This window comes from Chroicocephalus ridibundus, chromosome 1 (genome assembly GCF_963924245.1).
Source record: "Chroicocephalus ridibundus chromosome 1, bChrRid1.1, whole genome shotgun sequence".
NCBI lineage: Eukaryota > Metazoa > Chordata > Aves > Charadriiformes > Laridae > Chroicocephalus > Chroicocephalus ridibundus.
In genome coordinates, this window is record NC_086284.1 from 210,329,827 (window position 1) to 210,352,737 (window position 22,911).

Consider the following 22,911-nt stretch of genomic DNA (forward strand, 5'->3'; position numbering starts at 1 on the left):
ATATAACCCAGAATGCAGTTCTGGAAAAATAAAACATCTGTTTCGTGTCTACTTGAAGTGAAAAAAGCCACTCCAAAATAAAAATAGCAAGCAAAAACCACACAAAATTTAAGTAACAGTCCTAAAACCCATGAGGTAAGAAGGCATTCAGAATCTCACCTCTCCAGAAGCCCCTGTGTTGGCCTAAACCTGGCAAGTTAGTGCCTGATGTTAAAGCTGATGCAGCAGAAAATAATCATCCTGGGTAGAGACTGGTGGTGCAGGAACATTATTTTCTGCTGTATCAGCTTCAATGGCACATCAGTAGTAACTATTCCCCCTCTGCTGTTGCATAAATGTCAAACAATGAAGAAATATTTCTCTGTGTGTGGAAATCTCAGCTCCATTCCATACTTTTCAAACATCACATACCAGGTATTTTTCAAAACTAAGTACCATAACATTTTGGGTCAACAGCAGGAAAAAAAAAAGACTAATGAGAACTCAGGAAGGGAAAGAAAAACCTTGTGAAACTGTGCAAAAGGACTAGGAAGTCATAATTGTCTTAAAGTATGCTGTAAAGGAAATATTTCTAAAAACAATCTGACTCTGATGTCATTTATTCTCTAATCAGGTATTAAAAATAAAGTTACTCATTAAAAAGTTTTTCTTCTGGGATCTCAACTAAACTAATTGTCAATGCATCAGTTAAATAAACAAAACCCAACACAATTCTTTGAGATAAAGATGTAGAATAAGAGGAGAGATAAACTGAGAGTTAAAATATGATAGATTTTTCTAGTCCTAATGCTTTCTGTGGGGTAGACTTTTCCCCACAATAAAACAACAATGTATTTGTCTATGAAAGGAAAAAGTAACAAATTCTAAACCGATTACAGAAAAAACATACTCAGGTAAATTGATCAGAAGTGGAAACAAAATTATTTTGAAACAATACTTGAAGAAGTTGCATTATCCATACTTCATGGTTTGTAGTGTATGGCTCATATTTCTTCCTACATAGGGAACAGAAAGTGATTTTTTTTTGCTGTAGAACAAGACACGATCCCACTAAGGCATCATAAACCACCATAAACCACCATAATCAGGTCTTCCCCTGGTCAAATGCCACTGATAGTCAGACCAGGGAGACTTGGCTGGTATTTAAGTCTTCCAGATGATGTGGAAAGATTTTGTGTCACTGTACACCAAATTATACTATCACAATGAAAAAGCTACTAATGTAGCTAACTGTTCCCCTGAGAATCAGAATGAAATCAATCGTAAAGATAAACCCATCTCTTTTAACATTCATGACATGAATGTGTTTAAAACCGCTAATTATATGCTGACAGAATTAAAATGTTAGGCAGTATGCAGAGTATCCTTTCTTTATCTGCATTTTAACAGCTGGAATTTCTGAATAACGATTGTAGCTTAAATATACAATCTAGTGCTAACACTGAAGGTAGACAAAAATTTGGATTTCAGTGCAACTTGGAGAAGTTTCTAAGTGGATCTCACCAGTTTTGATATAAAGCAGGATGTGTATCATAAATGCTTGCAGATGCATGTAACTGTCTGAAAAAGTCACTGAAATATAAGCAATGACTCCCTCAAGAGAGATTTTCCTCCTTCACCTTTTAGGACAGCATACCAAATATTCCATGGTTGCAATAAGTTATTTCCATCACTGGGGTAAGCAACTGAAGATCAGGTGTTAGATGTGTCAGCTTCCACGGGATGCCAGTTTAAATGAAATAAGCGTTACACATTAATAATCAGCTTTGAAGGCTAATATCATAATTCTAACCCTCCTTGCTGCTTGTGACATTGGAATCTCTTGAAAAATGTCAGAAGAAAACTGACAGTTTCCTCACAGATTATCCAACACAGCTATTGAACATGCAATTTATTTCACGTGTGCTTTTCAGTGATTAGGGTAAAAATTATGAAAAAACACATATGGAGAGCTGGGAGTGGAATTACAAATTTCTACATGTAGTTTGGGAAAATAAATGGGGTTCTGGGGTTTGATTTATGATACCCACAACTTAGAAAACATAATACACTTTCAACTATTATTAAAGTAATAATGTTGTTTAAAAAGAAATAGAAGATATTTCCAAGGGCATCAAGCATTTTACCATTAACTCGGTATGAATTGATAATTCCAGACAATGAAGAATAATGTAGGCTATAAATAATAATGAAAGAAAAGGTCAATCAGAGCCATTAAAATTTAAAGGCTACATTTAACTTTTGTTGCAGAAAATTGCTTTCTCTAATGCCAAGTGCTGCTTTGCTCTGGTTCAAGACAGCATTTATGCATGTGACTAATTTAAAACATATGCTTACTTCCATTCCCATTCAGCAAAGAACCTAAGTCTATTCTCAATGTTAATACAAAGGCTGTATCTTTTCACTAAATGAGGGACTTAAAAATATAGAGGCTTTGGTCGGATTTTTCTACAATAATATTTTTTATGAGAAAAAATAATTCGATTTTCTGTAAGGGGATTTTTTTCACTTGCAATTTTTATTATTTTCCAGGTAACACGAAAGTAAAACTTATCTGGATTTTTGTAAAAGGAAATTTAAACCTTTTCAAAACCTTTAATTACATACTTAGCTGTGAAAGCATGTGCTCCAACAGTATAGCCAAGGTCTGCTCTCCAGGAGACCTGTGCCTTTTTGTAGTTGGTACCTTTTTTGGTCGCTTTTTGGTGTTTTGGATTTGGTTGTGGTTTTCGTTTTTTAAGAAGTCCATGATACTTACATTGCAGGATAGTAAATCATATTGAGAGTATTGTGGGGAGAGACTGTGCCGATTTTTGTGAATATAGTTTTTAACACTGGCTGTACTACTCACTGTAATTCACTGGACAAAATTCATTCTTAGCATTAATGATTTCATAGTTATTCAACCTTAGAGTAAGAATGACATTAAGTGAAAGAGCTGTTGCATTTTGTTTACTAGGGGTCATGTATTTGAGACTTTTTTAAAGACAACTATGAATAACAGGGTTCATAAGCAAATTGCATTGAATGGAAAAGTGTAAAATAGGGATGCATTGTTTGTGCGAAACTATGAGAAACATTCTTTTAAAATCCTTAATAAAGCCCTGTGGTGTTAGTGTCATATGATGTGCTCTTTTTGCTGTTCAAGTAATTCCTAAAGCATCAAAAAAGGGATTGCGAACATCAAAGATTCACCTTTTTTGATCATATTGCGCTGTTTGACGAAGACGACTGTTGGGAAGGGATGGGACACACTGGGACACGCTGAATCCACAGGGAAGGGACATTCTAATGGACCGTCTGGCTGACTGAGTGACTGGTAGAGTGGGCTTTCAGCAAGGGTCATCAGAGTTGGAGACTGAAGCCCAGAGCAAGAGGGAAAGCTGCAACGGAGAGGGTACGGGAGGGAGAGGGTTGCCAAGGGGATGTTCCCATCCCTACTCTGAAGACAGCATGTGCAGAAGCTTCCCTTGAACCCCTGTACAAAAGCTGTGAGGTTTTTGCTTGCAGGGTTACATCCTCTCACAATTCTGTTTCCATTGAAGTCCGTTGCAATTTTGCCCTTATTCTTGGTGAGAATGACACTGAGATCCTTATTCCAAAATAGGAGATATTGTTCTTGGATTCACTGGTTCCATGTACTCTTTTTTTTTTTTAATTAATACTATCTTAAAACCAAAGTGACAAAACAATAAATTAACACATGGGTAAAACTGTGATTTAAAAACTTCACCAAATTAAATATGCAGTGGGACTCTGCTGCAGCTTTATTGACAGTCTTTAGTACCATGGAAATTAATGCAACTTAGGAAATATCCAAGACAGTAACAGACTTTATTCTGTAGAAAATAAAATATCAAAATATTTAACATAGTAAGCGTGCTATTTCTAAACAAAGAAACATTTGTTACCCATAGGCACTTTCCCATTTATTCATATAAATTTTAAGTCTGGTTTAATTTTAACATTGCACCTTTAGTCTGGCATTTCGCACATCCATATGTACCCATGCGTTCTCGCACAGTCTAACATGAGGAGCCAAAGAATTTATTTCAAAATGAATCAAATGTAAGATTTGTAGATCTTTTCATTGGTGTAACCGGGTTTTTATTCTCATGTGAGAAATTGAATACTGAGTGAATTCAGAGAAATTTTGTGACCACAATAGAAAGTGAAGTGCAGTGCACAAAGTCTCATCTTGATTTCCACTGTCTTTTGCACTATAATGTTTTTATATAAATTCACATGACACTTTTTTGCAAATATTCTTTTGTTATTTATATCTCAAAACATTTTTTCACTTATTTTCTTGGGGTTTTTTTTGTAAACTCATTTATCTTTACATTTTTATTTTGACATGGAGAGACACACTGAATACACTATGCAGAGGCTTCTTTTAGGAAGAATGAACCTTGGCTTCCCCATTAAAAAAAATCTGAAAAATCACAGAACATGTCTGTAAATCAGTAGAAAATATAATTCAAATATAAGTCTTCAAAATGAACTCTCAACTGCATGACCTGTCTTAATCTGCACACTTGCCTCATCAAGAAGATATGTCGTAAAAGAGATACACAGGAGAATATTTTGTCTTTGCATAACAAAAGAAAATAACATACTTGTCAGGCCTGAAAAGACATCTCGCATCACATGGCCTTTTGTATTTAAGCAGACTAAATTTTGGTGACAAGAAAAAGGTGTATTGGCAGTATGTGATAACTATAGTTCCAAATATTAGGTAACAGCCTAATTGATATAAATCCAACTCACTCATTCAAGAAATTAAAAATCTAAAACCAATAGACAATTCATCAATACCATGGAGTTATGTAAAGGATGCTGTTCTATGAATACTTTAATGAGTTCCTATTGCAAATTATTGGCCTATTTAAGTCAGCATAACACAGGCATGCAGATATATGGGTAAGTAAAACTAGGATACTCCAACAGTAAAAGAACCTTTCAAGATGCAATATCTTCTTAAAAATATCCAAATGCTAATTTTCAAAAGGATCTAAGCACAGGCAAAAAATTGCTCTGCTTATTGTCAGAGGATTACTAACTTTGAAAATTACACCTTCCATGTTCACTCATTTCCTGAGCCAAATGGGGATACAATATTAGGAATAGAGTCCTCAAAGAACTGGCTGAAATAGTCAGTTCTTTGCTACTTGACATAATTAAGATTATTTGGGAGGTGGTATTTCTTCTGAGGATCTGTTTTCAATCCTCTTTACTATTCAGTGACATACTGAAAAGATCAATCGTCCTATGGGATGCGAGTGCATAAAATATTACGGACATTAAATCCTCCCTAAAAATTCAGATGTATTTTTTAGGTCTATGCATTTTATTCCACAGTTAAATGATTAAGACACATTGGGCTCCAATGTGAAAACATGTTTAAAATCTGGAGCTATGTCAGACTGCTGTCTGGGTTTGCTAAAGGATTAGCAATTTGTGACTTGTGTCAAAATATCTGGCCTAAAGTGACAGAAATAATATATTTTCCTGATTTAATGTATGTGAAATACTCTGGCAATAAGAAAAAAAAACACAACAATCAAACCACCCCAAGCCTGCATATAGAAATCACAGCCATTTATCCTTAGCAGTTCAGAGTGTTTAAGCAGAAATGGCTGACTTGGTCAGAATTTTGGGAGACACACCTTTGCATGACCTTAGCTGGACACATAAACTCATTAGGGTCCTATGGCATAGAATAGGACCTTTAGCAAAACACATTATGATTACATTGCACTAGTGGGATAGTATGTATGAAAATTCCAGGGACCACATAAGGGGTCTCTAGAATTAAAAGGTTTGAATAGCTGTATACGGAGATATAGTCGTATGACCAGGTGAAAGAGGAACTAAAGATAGTACAAAATTGCTATACAGAAGTGAGGGGATTTCTGTGAGGAAATGTGTTCTTCACGCAGAGCCTGGCTAACCAAGACTTTCCTTTTTCCTTGATTTTGACAGTAATACTGGTTTTGAGATTACGAGGGTCACATCAGAGCAAATACCAAATAAAGTCCTCTCCTCTAATGATTACTATCATAACAACTAAGGACAAAGGTCATGAAAAAAAAATTTAAAAAGGAACGATACAGGTCTCTGGTTTGAGCTTACAGTCTAGGCTTGGGTGATGGATGGAGCAACAGATGCATTGGGTATGGAGAGGACAACAGTTACATTCAACTGAGAATGGATTTCAGAAGGAAAGCAGATGCCCTGGGGAAGTTCTGTCTGTCTCTGTGGTGTGGAGCCTTAGATAAACAACAGTCCTTTTGCAGAGCTTCAACAGGGCATGCCAAACTAGGCCATTCTGGAAGAAAGGGCGGAGGAGTGGATCCACTGCCTCTTGATGACACGTATGAACTGCAATACTTCTTTTTAGTTCACTTTTTAATCTGGAATAATTCTCCTGGACAGATCTCAGTCAAATAAGAATAATTATCAGTCATAAGTTATAGAACAGTTATAGAATAATAAGGGTGCATTTTATAAACCTGCAAAAATATTAACTAAACTCTGTCATTGTTTCTTTTTTGCTGGTTTTAATTATGATGGCTAACATCTCATTGAGCAGTACCTCCACTCCTCAAACAATGCCATAGACTTCACCAGCAGCCCTCACTTAGAAAACTACTTTCTCTCATAAATAAAGGTGGCAGAATCTAAAAATCATTATGATGAGAGCTGGAATATTTTACCTACCCCCACCAAATTACCACACAGGTGGAGTATTTCTTTCTCTTTGGGATAATAGTATTATTCCTCTGTACTGATTCGTTCTCTCCTTACCATCTGTCTTTAATCTTGCAAAGGGCAGGTTTAATACGATGGAAAATTCATTTCATATGGCTGATCAATTCACATTCTCTACTAATCTGCCAAATTGAACTTAAACTTTAAGTACGGCCATATTTAGACAGTACTCAAAAGTAATGAATGTCATTCATCTCATTTTATGGATGGAGAGTACTGTCAAACAAACCTGTTGCCTGTTACAATGTGTAAGACTGACTGATAAGAACAGCTGTGCTGATACAGAATGCTTGGCTTTCTTCCGGGCATTTGACTTAGTACATAGCTATTTGATGAAACAATGTCCATTGTAGCATTATTAAGAAATATAAACTGCTGACATATATCGAAGTACAGTTGTTACTAGGTATGCATTGATGACTCCTTCTTTACTAAAGGTTTCCTTAAATTTTGTTTTTGATAGAAGAATTTTCAATTTAGCAGTGATTTTAAAAAAACAAGTATGATTTCTTTCCTAGTAAATTTTACAAAAAGACTGGGGAGGCATAAATAATGAAGGGGAAAGGTTAATGAGAGCTCTGGGTGCACTCGGGTTATGGAATGCTCTGAATACCAAGTTAAAGATTAGAAGCTAACAAAGTAGATTTTAATAGAACTGTAAGCAAGGTGCACTCTCTTGCAATAGAGAATGCCCTAGAAGGTGGAGTGAGGCTATCTTCATGCTTTAGACTGAGGTGCCTCATTTAGGATCATTGGCATACCAGGTGCCTTGTTAGAGCTGACAGTGACAGGCATCTCTAGAAATCTCGTCATTGACCTTGTCATATGAGACAGTTAATTAAGTGCCTCAACTCAGTGTGTAAACTAGGATAACTCTGTGCTCCAGAGAAGAACTTTGGGTCAAGTGCAAAATACTAAAATGAGATTTCTCATTGTGATGCTGTGCCAAGAACTCAGCACTTGAGTCTATGAAAAGAGGAATCTCAAACAGAGGTAGGGAAGTGACCTTCCCTGTATACACACCATCAAATAGCATGTCTGGTTCTAGTGTCCGCACTTCCAGAACATGTGAAAATACTGCAGAGAGTTCACAGGAAGGACACAAACATGATTGAGGAATCCTTGCGATAGGAGGTTTAAGGAGCTATATTTATTCAGCTTATCAAAAAAAGTAAAGAGGTGGCTTGATCTTTGTGCATAGGTACTTACATGTGGAAAAGATGTGGAAAAGATAGTGGGAGACTTTTCAACTTTACTATCAAAGGCATATCAAGGTCAAATGACAGGAAGTTGAACTTAGATAAAATTAACCTTGAGTAAGGGGCTATTTCCTAACATTGAAAGTAATTAAATATTAGGACAGCTTACCAGAGAAATAGAGGAGTTACCATTATCTGGATTCTTTGAAATGACAATACATATTTTGCTGAATATGCTTGAATTCAATATCTGGGAGAAATTACCCATGCAGTGTGTGACTGACCACATAAAATGTTCTGATGGCCTCTTCTGGCCTTTGTTTCTATTTATGCAACACCCATTATGGCTTTCCTAGCAAAGCATGGGAAGAACAGAGTCGCCCTTTCTTCATTTTCCTTGCTGATGTTCACATATACCGCTGTTCATTGAGGTGATTATAGACAAAACTCTTGAACTTTAATTTCTCACAATTGGTTTGTAAGGAAATTTTTCACCCTGTTTCACAAGAGGATGTTTGTCTTATTTTTTTTTGAAGGTTCAGAGATTGGCCAGTCACGGAGGTTGGGTTGTTATTTGCGCTGGTGCAGAAATTCTATTTAATGTGTTGTTTGGCTAGTACTTTCTCATTCTCTTAGGAGAACATAGATAAGCCATGGGTTCAGTAAAAAATACTTCTTCAGGTTAGGGTTGATGTGGGTCTTCAGCTTTTTCTTTTCCCCTTTTGCAGCGGAGCACCTTTGTTGTGTGCTGTGAGCTTACGGGTAATGCTCACCTGATTAATTTCCTGCCTATTTGGAGTTTAGTTACCGTTTTAATCTCTCTCAAAATGTTTGCATATTTAACTTCCAAAACCTAAAATGCTTTAACCTAACTGAAACTTGGGGCTTTTGGATCTTTTGATGCAGTTTGTCAGCCTGTGATGTGGGCATTTAGCCTAGATGATGTAAAGAACCTCTCTGGTAAAAAATTCTATGACATTGTATTGCTTATTTGGCAGCATTTCATATATATGAACACCTGGTATTGGTTTAAACATCTTCCAGCTTAATGACTAGTTTCACATGAACTATAGATTCGCAGCACTGCAATAAATAAGCAATTTTGTAGTATTTAAGATTGCAGATTCAATTCCATAAATAGATCAAGTTGATCCAACTGGTGGCTGTTTATCCATGCAGAGGGACACTGTGTCTCTGAGTGAATATTTTCAGGGCAAGAATCTAACGAAGGATTGACCAACACCCACTTCTTTTTGGTCAGTGAAACCAGATGTTCCTCCTCCTTAATCTTCTGCAAACTGAGAACGGAGATGAGGTAATAGGAAAAAACATGGAGAGGGAGTAACCGGGCAAATCGTTGTTTGTCTTGATTATAAAAAGATATGTCAGAAACAATATCCTAAAATAGTAGATATAAGTATGTATATGGTTTTGTTTCATAACAAAGCAGAAAGAATGGTGATATTACCAAATGCTGGTCAAGAACAGAAAAATTATGTCATATAACAAACTGAGATATGACTGGAACATTCTCTCTTAACTTCCATGACAATTCACATCAATTTGTTAAAGCAAGAGCTGAGGACCTCACATTGCCTCCATTTGCCTGGGGAGAGAGGCAAATGGAAAGCTTATTGCACAGTTGAACCTTATCCTGTTTTTGCTTTGAATCACAGACTACGTAAAAAAGAAGCGCCCCTCCCCACATCCAATGAAATATTAAGGACTAAGACTAGAAAGAAGAAATTCCAGCTTGACTGAACTATCCTCCAAGCAAATACACTTGCTGCTTCACTGAAGGCAATTCCTCCTTAACAGGCCTTAAAGACTTAGAATTTAGAGCTGTTGTTCCCTGATAAGCAGAATCTCATCTGGCTAATTGAGGAGGAAATAGCATCATATGCAATACATCAGATTAGGGACATCTAAGGGAGACTCCCAGAAACCGCCAGTGCATTTTGTGGAAAGGGTGACTTAGTCCATCAGCTTTCTGAGGTGGAGAAATACAGCTGTCGGCAGTTAACTCAGTTAGATGAGACACTGAAAATGGTACTCTGCCAGCTCAATGTTAAAAATTTACAGCAAGTTCTGGAAGAAAAACTCTTCAGGCACTGTCCTTTCCCACAACTTTCATTCCCTCAACAGGTTTTGTCATGCAGAGATGCTTTCCCCCCAAGAAATCAGGCCTGTCTCATCACCATATAGTATGCAAAACTTTAGGATATTATTTCTGCATAATGTTTTCTTTTGGAATTTCCACTGTTTTTGCAGGTTCTATGGATGCACAGTAATATCTTTAGCCATGTTTAGTGGAACTCCTCTCTGCAATTGTTAAAGGTGCTTTGTGAGTTAGTTAATAAGGCAGTTTGGATCATAAGAAGGCCTCTGGAGCACCCTTAAAACCTGTTGCTCTGCTAAATAGATAATTCATTAAGATAAAATCATTGCCTGACTGCAGATAGCTCATCTGATTTATCTAAATTGGTCATAATTCACCTAGGGTATTTTAAGCTACATAGGACAGTAGTGGAGTACTGTTCTACTAGCAGCTAGATGTGAAGAAACATAGACTGAGACAGAAAGCACTTCTTCCACCATTTGCCTTCTACTGCCAAAACTGAGTTTATATCAGTGCAAAAGGAAGAGACTGGATACAGATGCTTTTTTTCGTGTTGTTGTTTTGGTTGTTTTTTTCCCTGTCAGCATGAAAGGCAATGGAAGTGCCAAATGTTGATTTGGTGAGAATGGAGACAGAGTAAATTTTTTTTCTGCACTTTTCTTCATCTACTGTACTTGGTTTGAGGACTTATCTCAGATTTGTTCTCACAGAGCACATGGGAAGGAGGCATATTCGATTCATCATCGGAAATTTGCGGTGGAGGGTCTCTGACTCTTGCTTTCTTCAGGAAAAACGATATTGATTTTAATGAAAAGAACTCTCCTTCATTTATGGATGATAGACAAATAGAAACTGGAGGAATCCAGCCTTTTCTGACCTGCATAGATTTTTGACATTTGGAAGTATTTCATGAGGTCAGTGATAAAGAACTCACTCACTGTCTGGCAACTAACTTGCTTATGTTTTTTGGACAAGATTCTGTAATGTGTTCTTTTGCAAACACCAGTAGTTGCTCTGTCTGCAAAGTCAGCACTCCTATTTTTCCCAATTTGTAGTTTATTTCTAAATGGCAGAAAAACACTGGGTAATTTGCTGAAGTGTTTAAATTTGGGGAAGCGACGTTCATCAGAGTCAAAGTAATTAGAAAGAGAGAAAAAGATAAAAAACTGCATGTTACTGTCAGTGATTATACTTGTATATTTTTAGAAAGGTAATATCTGACAACAGCTTTATGAAAGTGAACAACCTGGAATTCCAAAGCAATATCAATTAAACCAATATTAAAATAGAAGGACTGCATTAAACCATTATATATTTAATGTTTCAAATGGATATATAATTTATCATAGAATTTATAAATAATTTGATTTAGAAAAATATATTTGGTTAGACCCTGGTGGTGCAACACAAGTTTGAGGTAGAATTCAATAAATCCAACATTTATTGCTTGCTGTTTAATATGATCAACATATTCAAATATAATTATTTATATTAAGACAAAATACAAGGTATCATTAAATTTCTATAAACAATGAAAAGCATGAAAGAAGCATTTAAACGTATATAATGTATCATGGTACTATTTGATTGTGAAAGATTTCAAAGCACATTTCAATTACTACATAGTAAATTGCATTAATATTTTCTAGAGAGACTGGTTAGGGGAATGGGCATTTTTACTGTGTTTTTTGAGAAACTTAGATGTTCTGATTTTCAGTAAGTTCCAAGGAGTAATGATCTGACAATGAAGCAATGAAATTCTGCCTATTTTTGGAGTGAAAAATCTCCTTTTGGCTTCACTATTTGTTGACAAGAGCTCAGTGTTCTGTGAGACACAGCTCAAACCTGGTTTTGGTAAGTATGAATTTGTAGTTGCAAAAGCATGTAAGACTTTATACAGGAGGCAGAATGTTCCTTTTCCTAACTGGATTGCACCTCACAAAAAACATGCTAGATACTAGATCAGGATGCCGAACAGTATGATTATGATCATGGCTTTGGGATATTCTCACTGTTCAAAGGAAAAACAGTAATGCTTTGTTTTCTTACCAAATGGCTTTTCAGAAATGGATGACTTGATATGAACTTTCATTGCAAGCCAACAATGAAATACATTTTCCTGCAAAATAGGACTAGTGAGCACCAAGAACAGGAGCCACAACTGGATATTTTGTTCCATCAGATTGTTTCTCTTTGGCCTTCTCAGTAAATTGAGAGAGATAAGGTTGTAGAAAATACAGTCCTGCTATTCTTTCATGTTCTTAAATGTCTGTATCCCTAAGTTGTATTTATACACAGTTTGTACTTTAAGAGGGTTGCGCCTTCCCTTTCACCATCAGCTCAGGGAGCACTACTGAAACTTGTGGTTAATGTCCCTGACCACAGAGCAAGTACTTCCTCTGTGCTGATACTGCTGATTCGTGGGTCCATATGGAAGAGTGAATCTAGCTTCATAGGCTGTGTTAGCCAGGTATCTAGATACATAGGTCTGCTATAAGGGCTTCCGTTTTACCTCCCACCCTTTATACCTCAACATGTCTGCAAAGTGTCATTGTTCAAATGTATATAAGCCTTGAATACACCATGTGCTACTTAAAGAGAAGCCGTTCAGAAACAACTTAGTTTGCAGAACAAAGTTAGATTTTACTTATATTGAAGTTCAATACATTTAATAAAAAATGTCAACAATATGTAAGAAACGTTCCTTTCAGCCAGATGCATATTATGAACTGCATTTAACTGTATATAATGGCATATTATAAACCAGCACTTACCCTTCAAATTAAAGTCTGAGTTTTACTGGTTTTTAATAAAGGTCTTGTTTCAAAATTGAATAGCATCATTATATTTTTAAGACTTTTTCGTGTGTTAATCTCCTTTCCTTGACAGTCAGCGAGTAAGAAAAAAGGCAAGAGAGCTGAGGTGGCAGAAATGGGGGGACAGTAATCGGAAGTCAGTGGATCAGGATACTCTGACCAAATAGCAAAATCACCAAACAGAGACCGAACAGCAATTTTCTGAGGAAGGATCTTGTCTCTTCACTTCCTGCAGTGACATGATGTCCTTATCAGTCAAAGAAAGCAAAATTACCATTTGCCCACTCACTCACATACCATGTGTTATTTTTAACCTACCATACACATGACACCTGTCTTATTTAATCCCGATGGTCAGCTTTTCAGATAATGAAAACTAATATAACTACTTACTAGTGTAGAAAATATACTTCCTGTTGGCCTACACAAACAGAGAAATGGTAATTTTCCCATGACTTCAGTATGGGTAAAATTTTAGAACTTCAGTTTGACAAGAAAGAAGAATAAACAAAAAGAAGGGAAGGAAGGACAGTGATACATAAGGGGAGGACCATGTGGGCCACACATTCTTATATACAAGTCTTGTTTCTCATTTTTTGTTTGTTTGGTTTCTATTTTTATTAGCCTGTTGCTTATGTTTTCTTAAATAGTGTTCCTAAATATACAGACATTGCTTCCTTTAAACTGTACCAGGAAGCCTGACAGGAGGTTCATGAGAGGAGCAAAGATGACATGTAAAGCTGCCTTATTTTAAAATTGCTTTTTATTTAGTTCCTTCCTCAATTTCAGATGACACTGTGTTTCTACAATTCAAATAACTTCAAATGTAAGTGCTATGCTGGCGTCTTAACTTCTGAGATGTTTCTGATTTTAACAGCAGTTGGAGGTGCACAGAATAGGTTGGCTCCTTGGAGACTGTTTCTGGCGATGTGGTTCTAGTCACTCATTGGTGAGTTCCTCCAGTCACAAACTGAATTTTAGATCAGCATTACATTTCATCAGGGGAAATATCTCTTGTATGGTTTGTATGAGAAGTCTAAGCATCTGAATTTAAATATTTATTTTTAACCATAGAGGCTTTTCTGGAATCCAGACCAAAAAAGTCACTACTGTAAAACAAGTTTCTTACCTCTGATGGATGTCCAGCTCTAATAAAAGTACAGACCGGATCAAAAGCTCCTGTTCCACAAGCCAGAAGATGTGTTCTGTTGTATCGGTGAAGGACACGGATGTAATTTGCACATTCATCCTAGTTTATATAAAAAATAAACAGGAAAATATTAGGTTTTTTTTTTTTAAATAAATATCTTAGGTGCCCTCAGGTGATATTCTGCATATTGAAACTTTATATTCTGTTAAATATAACATCTTAGTTCTCCACTTCACTCTGTACCTCAGTGCCACCAATTTCATGGATGAACATTTTTGACATGAAAAAAGTTTAAAGAAGAGATTTGTCACAATTTATTTTAGATACTTAACCAGTTAGGAGTTATTAAGTTATAAAACACACTTTTGAGCTTCCTTAATCTCAGAGATACTCTGCAAATATAAATATTTGTTTTACTAAGCATTATTAGATGCGCTAGACATTGGATTCAGCATGAGATATAAATAGTCAGCAAATGATTTCTCTCTCAGGTTAAATAAACTTTATCTCAAGAAAAATAACACTTTTTTCTTACCTTTTTCCATAAGATCCCACTGGACCATTACTTTCTTTTGTAGTTAATTGCTAATCAATATTTTCTTATATTATATAGCCTTATGCTTTATCTGTTCCCACTGTTCCCCCTCCTTTGAAGAAGAAATGATTCATTTCCCCCAGGGCAATACTCCGGGACTCATTAGTGTATTTGCAGCTTCATAAATATGACAATTAAAACATTTTCAAACATCCCTTTGAGATGTGCGGTCATTATCCTTCCCGTGCGAAACCATGAATGGAGACAGTGAGATAAAAGTATTCATTGATTTTGTGACTCCTGGGACTTGGTTTTACAGATTTCTGCATTTGGATCAAAATTCTTATTAATTTCCATTCATTGCTCAATATTTCTGCAACTCAGACCCTGGGTTTTAAGACAGTCACACCAAGTTCAAGACGACAATTACAATGGCATTAATTTTAGCTAATTTTAGCCATTCAGAAGTTTAGATATGTAATTTATACTATTCTCCTAGGATTTTTTCAATAGTCATTGAAGAAGTCCAGACATCTCCAAAAGGCAATTCGTTCTATCTTAAAATGAATGTGTAAAACAGAGGGGAGCAATTTCCTTTTTGAAAATTTTCTGTCCTTCACTGATGACTACTCTGGTTTTCAGACTGCTATATTTATATGAGAACAGTCCTGGGTCTTATTAACCGTCTGCAAGAACTTAATGTCACAGAGGATGAGTCAGGGCCATGGACAGAATTCAGCTCTTGCAAATCCACATAGAGTTCAAAACTAAGAAACCATCTCTCTTCTTTCTTTAAACCCTTGTGTCATTCAGTGAAAGTCTTCCAACTGCTCCAACAAATAAATAAGGATCGTAAGAAAAAAATTCTCCACATGGTCTCTCACCTGGACAAAAATTTTCAGACCTGCTGAAAAAATGCTGCTTGAATTGTCAGACAAATTGAGAGAAGAATGAGGTGAGGATAGCAGGATGTGATCCTCTATACATGGATTATCACTCAAAGACAGAGGTGCCCACTTTGCGTGTGCATTTCACAAACACTTGATGACTCGTGGTAGTAGAATGGTAATACCTAGGAATTTTATGATGCTTTGCAGTTTTTAAATAGATGCTTTACTGGGCACTGATGCTGTTCCTGATTCTCCCTGCCCTCCAAGTATGACCTTTCTGACTTATCCCCTCTGTTCACTCTCAGTGGCGGTCTGGTCTTTACTACATAGTTTCCCTTTTTAGCCACATGTTCCTGCAGGTCTTGATTTTCATCTCAAAAGCACTGGCAGGAAGAGAGATATTAGGAATTTTTAAAAAGGGGCAAAAATTACACATTTTTTCTCATGTGTGTTTTCATAGAAATGCCTGAAAAATTCTGCAGAAAAAAACCAGGATGAGGCAGATACCAAATATAGAAAAAAGTCATTCCAAATGGCTAGATTTATCATTTATATACAAATGAAAAAGGTGCTATTCTGGGAAGTGTCAGGCAACTAGGCATTGCTGCTGGCTCCATTAATAATATCCTGTACACATAACAAGGAAGAGATGCATCAGCCAAAGGAACATTAAAATAATTTTTCTTCCTACTCTATTAATTAATTAAATGTTGTGGTTGTCTTTAGGAGATTCCCTAGACATATTAATAGATCTGTGGAATTCTATTCATCTGAAACTTCTCAGTGTAAAAGAGTTAGTCATCACTACAGAATTCGATTTTTGTATCTGAATGATTTCCAGTTCTGATAAAATAATTGAAAAGATCAAAAGCTCTCACACCACAGGCCAACAGGTGTGTTTCCTGTCACACTGGATGAGAGCAGAAGGATTTTTTTCCCTTGGCTTGATCCAGAGCAGAAAAGTGTGTCCTGAGTTTAAGATGATGCACAGACAAGGTTAAGACAAGGCTTTTCTGACTGTCCCAGCCAGTCTGTTACAAGCTCTCTGAAACCGTGTTTATGACTACAGTACTTGCAGTTTTACTACTACAAGATGAACTGATAACTTTTAAAGGTTGTAAGAGCTTGTAAAAGTAGCCTGTTCTGTTATATAGAAAGAGGTAGGAGAGAACACATGAAGTACACCAACACTGAGATCATTATTACAACATTTTCAGTTCTACTAAATATTAATTATTCACTGAGTAAAGGATCTTTTGCAAAGGAAACTAAAGAAAGAAACAGCATGGAAATAAGTAAAAAGGTTTCAAAGAGCACTGATAAGTAATTTTTTTTCTGAGACTTTATGGTGTGAAATACAGCATTCAGAATTTAGAAATAGCAAAGGTTGATTTTAAGACATAATGCCATTAAGCTAATATTGGTTTATGGCTACAAAAAATAAAGGTGAAAAGAAAAGTGATAGGGAAGTTTTTGATTCTAATTTAGATTCCTTTCAGGTTGAGCAATTTAGCTTACTGAATACTGAGCATGCTAATGAAAATTTCTAAGGTTTCCCTGGAATTAATTAGTTTTACTCATTCACATAGTCCTACACATAATTAGGTCTCATGTGAGGATTGGAATATTCTTTGCTATTGTTTGGTGTTACAATATTTCCAGCTTTTACAATGTTAACATCTTTTTCTTAAAGAGTCCTGTTCTGGAATCTTGTGATTATTTAAAAATTCTGTAGTTTTCTTTTAAAAAATAGAGACACCTAACTTTCACAGTACAGAGAGATGTGGGAAACACATGAGGTTTTTTAAATGATCATATTCATTACAATGCAAGTTTGAAGACTCATAATGACAAACTGGATTGTAAAAGATTTTGAATTTTAGGGAACCTCATGAGTCTGAGGGGGATACCTTTACATTATGTTGGAACAGCAGTATCTATTTCCATACTTATTTAATCCAAAGAATATTGTCAAAACATCAGAAAATAAATGCCATCATGTAGTGGTGAAGGAAAGATGACAGAGCTTTAGCTGTAATAACAGCCTATGCTGAGAGGTAGTATTAAATAAAGCTCAAAGAATTTAGGTTTTGGATTTATTTAATATGTCCACAAAGTTTGGATAATGTAGAAAAACACTATTTTCAACCAAAGCCACCTGAAATCCTCAAGGGTACAAAAGCATCCACAAAAATGCAATGAACTTCCAAGATACCTCAAAAAGGATCAGTTCTAGGCCAGGTGTGTGTGAGGAGTAAAGTATCATGTTGTTTTTTATTATTATTATTATTATTATTATTACTATTTTCCAATTTGGTTCACCGATTCACTTGATGTGGGCAGTTCTCATGCTTTTACTTCAACAGGAATCTTTATAGCTTCCTAATCTTCACTGGGAATATGTTGTGGTTATCGTCAAGGCTGCCCGTTTGCTGTGTTTGTGTGGGAAAACTGTGTATGTGTCCTTCTATGTCCTACGTTCCTGTCAATGTTGCTGTAAAACTATCATCATTTTCAAATCCTTTGGTACAGTGTGAGCTCTCTCAGTTGTGGGATTTATTAGGTGTTGTACTTGCTGTGTGTTTATGAGGTGCAGATAATGAGGTTGGTGAACTGCAAAATTAAAGAGAGCTCCCATCCAGTAGAACTTTCATCCTGTGGTGCCAATGGTATCAGCTGCTGTATGTCAGTGAGCTTTCAGGTCTTTCCCCGGGAACTGATTACAGTCAAAGCACTGAATCACAAGAACAGAACAGTTTCGGGCTCATTAAAACAGAATATTTTTATTAATATACCAAAAAAACCTATAGGGCAAAACAATTTGGAGTATATTTTATAATTACTAATAATTTAACTGTTTTTTTGAAATTATTCTGGAGAATGTGAATTTTAAAGATAAATTAGAATGCGGAAAAGTTTGAATAGACAAGGTATCCCATGTGTATGAAAATGAAAGGGAACAGAAATGGGAAGGGAGAATTATTAAGGTACTTTCTTGAATATCAACAGAAAAAGAATTAGGAGAAAGTTCAGATGATCAAAAGTGTTCATTGCCTGTTTATGAGCTGGTTTGGAAAGCAATTAAACTAATAATTTAGTGTGTTTTCACAGTAGTTACACATTTTTAAGCTGCAACACTTAGTATTATATCTGCACTGTGATCTCTCTGAAGTTTAGGGATGCCTGAATCCTTGTTTTGGATCAGACACTAGTATAATTAAAGTATATATGATTTGTAATTAATGATACTTACAGCATCTCTTCCTTTAATTATGCATTCTTCTGCCTGCAGAGGTGTACTAGGCCAATGGATCTGAGGAAAAAAAAAACACACCCAAACATATAAAGTCATTCAATTGGCAGTCAGATCATTTCAATCCAGTTTTTCCATTATTTTTCATGCGAAAGTCTCAGAGAACACAATTATAGAATCAAGAATCATAGAACAGCCCAGGTTGAAAGGGACCTCGAAAGATCATGTGGTACAACCTTTCATGGGAAAGGGAGCCTAGATGAGATTATCTAGCACTCTGTCCTATTGTATCTTTAAAGTCTCCAGTGACGAAGACCGCACCATGTCCCTGGGGAGGTTGTTTCAGTGATTGATCGTTCTCACTGAAAAAAATTCCTTTAGTATCTCCTGGTACAACTTGTAGCCATTTCCCCTTGTCTTCTCCATATGGTTCCTTGTGAAGAGAGAGCCTCTTTGTAGCTGCCCTTTAAGTACTGGAATACTGTGATGAGCTCCCCCTGAGCCTTTTCTTCTCCAGGGACAAAAGACCTAACTCCTTCAGTTTTTCCTCATAAGGCAAGTTCTTCAGCCCTTTGATCATGTCTGTGACCCTCCTTTGGATGCCTTCCTGTCTTTCCACATCTTTCTTGAATTGTGGGGACCAGAACTGGACACGCTACTCCAGGTGAGGCCCGAGAAGTTCTGAGTAGAGTGGGATGATCACATTTCTATCACTGCTAGTAATGCCTCTGCGGATGTAGGCCAGGATACAATTTGTCTTTCTTGCTGCAGCAGTGCGCTGCTGACCCACGTTCAGCTTGATGTTGACCAGGACCCCCAGGTCCCTCTCAGCAAGGCCGCTCCCCAGCCACACAGACCCCAGCCTGTACTGGGCGCTTTGGTTATGTTGTCCCAGGTGCAGGACCTTGCACTTGTCTTTATACTTGACTTAGGATACTATATATACACTTTTAATTTTATGTTATAAATTTTAATCAAGTTTCTGTTATCATTTGAACAGTTGTCAAGTAAAATATTCCAGTTTTATTTTTAAATATCTATAAAATTTTACAATAAGGTAAGAAATATTTTTGTCAAAACATAACTTTTTTGCTTAGGGTAACTCAGCAAACTATATTAGCCACCAGAATTTAAAGGAATTTAATGTAATGAACATTTCATATAAATTCAGTAGAAATATCTCCACTAAATTGTCAGTGACTTTCAACAGAGAATTATAATTTTGAACTACTGATTTCCTGCTTTAAGTGATGCTTAGGAAAGAAAATGGTTTTCAGTGAAGTTAATGAGGGTCAGCAATTAACCTTATGGGAGTAGGACCAGCTCTTCGCAGTCACTTACTAGAAGTGAAGCCAAATTACACAAGCGAGAACTTTTTTAGTTCCCTACTGTATCAAATTTATGTTTCATTCTAGATACATGATTTGTTTGGGTGAAAACAATGTTAAAACATGACTGAGCAGACTGGAATGATTACTTCATTTCTTAGAACTTTTAAAAGTGAAAACAAAAACATGTTCCCTTCGGTGTTGTCAGGCTTGGCTGAAACCAAGTATCAAAAAATGGATGTCATCATTAAGACATTCTTGTCAATAGTCCAATCACAAATTATTGTCCTATCTGGAAAACATTTTAAAATTAAGTCCTTCTTCTGCTAGGCTTTTTTTTTTTTTCTTCCTTTTTTTGTAATTGAATTAACTTAGTTTTCTTGAAATAATTCTAACCCAAGAAAATCTGGGGATAAATTATAGGAAAAGAAAAGTACAAGAAAGGTGGGGATAAATTATAAGTCCTGGAGGCCTAGTGCTTAAAAGCAATTGGTCAGCTATATTCTTGTCAACTTCAGCAGCCTGTGTCAGTATTTAGGTGTCATTGTCTGAATCAGTCCACTTACGTTCAGACACCACCTAAATCCTGCAAGGAACACAAAATTAATCAGAACATTTGTTTCCAGTCAGATGGTCTTATAGTCCTCTACATATGATCAGAAGTAATTCTCATCTAGGCTCTGTATTGCTGCTGTGTGGTCTGGGGAGGTACCTGAACTTTCCTGAACTGCCATGAGGGCACTCATCCAGTCGTCCAGGTCAGACCATTCCTGGTTCATTCAGTGCAAAACTCAGGGTCCACAGTCATATATTTTAGTCACTGGTCAAGGACTGAATAGGCAACCAAAGCCTAGAAGTTACGAGATACGAAATCTAGGACCTCCTGAGCCTAAAAGTTTCAACTCACAGCTTCCACTTCCCAAAGAAATGTTCGAACTAGCAGGCTAAAATGGGGGCTTCTGCCCATATCAGGTGTAGGTGGTTATTAGGAACAGAACAAACACAGAGGGAATAAAACCCTTGACTTCGTAACCTAATATTAAATATGTGTGTAAGTGATTATTATTGTGTTTGGATACTTAGTCCCAATGCTATTGAAAACATTTTATATGCACATTTTCCACTTACTACATACTGAATTAAATGCATACACAGAATTAAGAGAAAAAAGCCAAAGAGGTAACCCAATGCCCCTGCTTTCTCTGGATATTAAAAAGCAGATGCAGTGTAAGCAGCAAGAATTTAGTCCGTACCACAGTATGGACCATAGAATCATAGAATGAACCATAGAATCATAGAATGTTTTGGGTTGGAATGGACCTTCAAAGATCATCTAGTTCAACACTTCCAATGGTGGGGCAGCCACAACTTCTCTGGACAACCTGTTTCAGTGTCACACCAGCCTCATCGTAAAAAATTTCTTCTTTATGTCTAATCTAAGTCTAGCCTCTTTCAGTTTAAAACCTTTGTCTCTTGTCATATCACTACAGCCCCTGGTAAAAAGTCTCTGTGTTTCTTAGAAGCCCCTCAAATAAGGCTTCAATAAGGTCTCCCTAGAGCCTTCTCTTTTTGAGGCTGAACAACCACAACTCTCTCAGCCTTTCTTCATAGGAGGGGTGCTCCAGCCTTCTGGTCATTTTCATTGTCCTCCTGTGGACCTGCTCTAACAGATCTTGCTTGTGCTGGGGACCCCAGGGCTGGACACAGTACTCCAGGTGGGGGTCTCACCAGAGCAGAGCAAGAGGGCACAATCACCTCCCTTGACCTCCTGGCCACGCTTCTTGTGGTGCAGCCCAGGATACGACTGGCCTTCTGGGCTGCAAGCGCACACTACCAGCCCATGTCTAATTTTTCATCAACAAGTGCTTCTCCATAGGACTGGTCTCAATGGATGAATGGATGAATGGATATTCATCCCCCAGTCTGTATGGATACTGAGGATTGCCCTGACCCAGGTGCAGGATCTTGCACTTGGCCTCCTTGAACTTCATGAGGTTCACATGGGCCCACTCCTCCAGCTTGTCCAGGTCCCTCCGGATGACATCGCTTCCCTCATGTGTATCAAATTCACCACTCAGCTTGGTGTCATCCACAAACTTGCTGAGGGTACACTCAGTCTCACTGTCTGTGTTGTTGATGAAGATATTAAATAGTTATGTTCCCAATATGGACCCTTGAGGGACACAACGCATTATCCGTTTCCACTTGGATATTGAGACTTTGACTGTAACTCTTTGGATGTGGCCATCCAGCCAATTCCTTATCCACGTAGTAGAGCATCCATCAAATCCATATCTCTCCAGTTTAGAGGTAGGAATCATAGGCCTTACAGAAATCTAGGGGGATGAAATCTGTAGCTTTTCCCCTGTCCACTGATGCAGTCACTCCACTATAGAAGGCCACTAGGTTAGTCAGGAACTATTTGTCCTTGGTCAAGCCATGTTGGCTGTCTCTAATCACCTCCCTGTCTTCCATATGTTTCAACATATCTTCTGGGATGATCTGTTCTGTGATCTAACGAGAAGCAGGGAATGTGTGCACAAACTTCTTGCATCGGAGATGCAGAGCTTTGCTTCCTGGGCAAGTTGCTCTCATCAAAAGGTTAATGTGTAACAGGAGCTACCCTCTGTCCCTGTGTCTACCACTTCTGCTAGGTATTTGCTCTCCAAAGTGACTCCCGCAAAAGTCTTTCTCCAAACAAAGCCCTGATTGTGTCTTAGTTCAGCCATATGTGTATTTCCTCTCAGGATACTTACAATGGCTTATCTTAGCAAAAGATGCCTACTAGAAGGAGTAAAAAAGGCAGACATCACTTTACATTTTCCACAGGTTGTGCAGAGGTGCAGG

At 36.9% G+C, this 22,911-nt stretch overlaps 1 protein-coding gene across 1 annotated transcript in view; it reads right to left on the reverse strand.

Moving 5' to 3' along the window:
* The window catches only part of SEMA3E (semaphorin 3E), a 147,889-nt gene that overhangs the window by 43,065 nt on the left and 81,913 nt on the right, over nucleotides 1–22,911 (reverse strand). The window contains exons 3-4 of the mRNA XM_063327313.1: nucleotides 18,737–18,796; nucleotides 14,038–14,157 (exon numbers count right to left, since the gene is read on the reverse strand). Coding sequence (XP_063183383.1) covers nucleotides 14,038–14,157; nucleotides 18,737–18,796 — 180 coding nt within the window. The remainder of the gene's footprint in view (nucleotides 1–14,037; nucleotides 14,158–18,736; nucleotides 18,797–22,911) is intronic.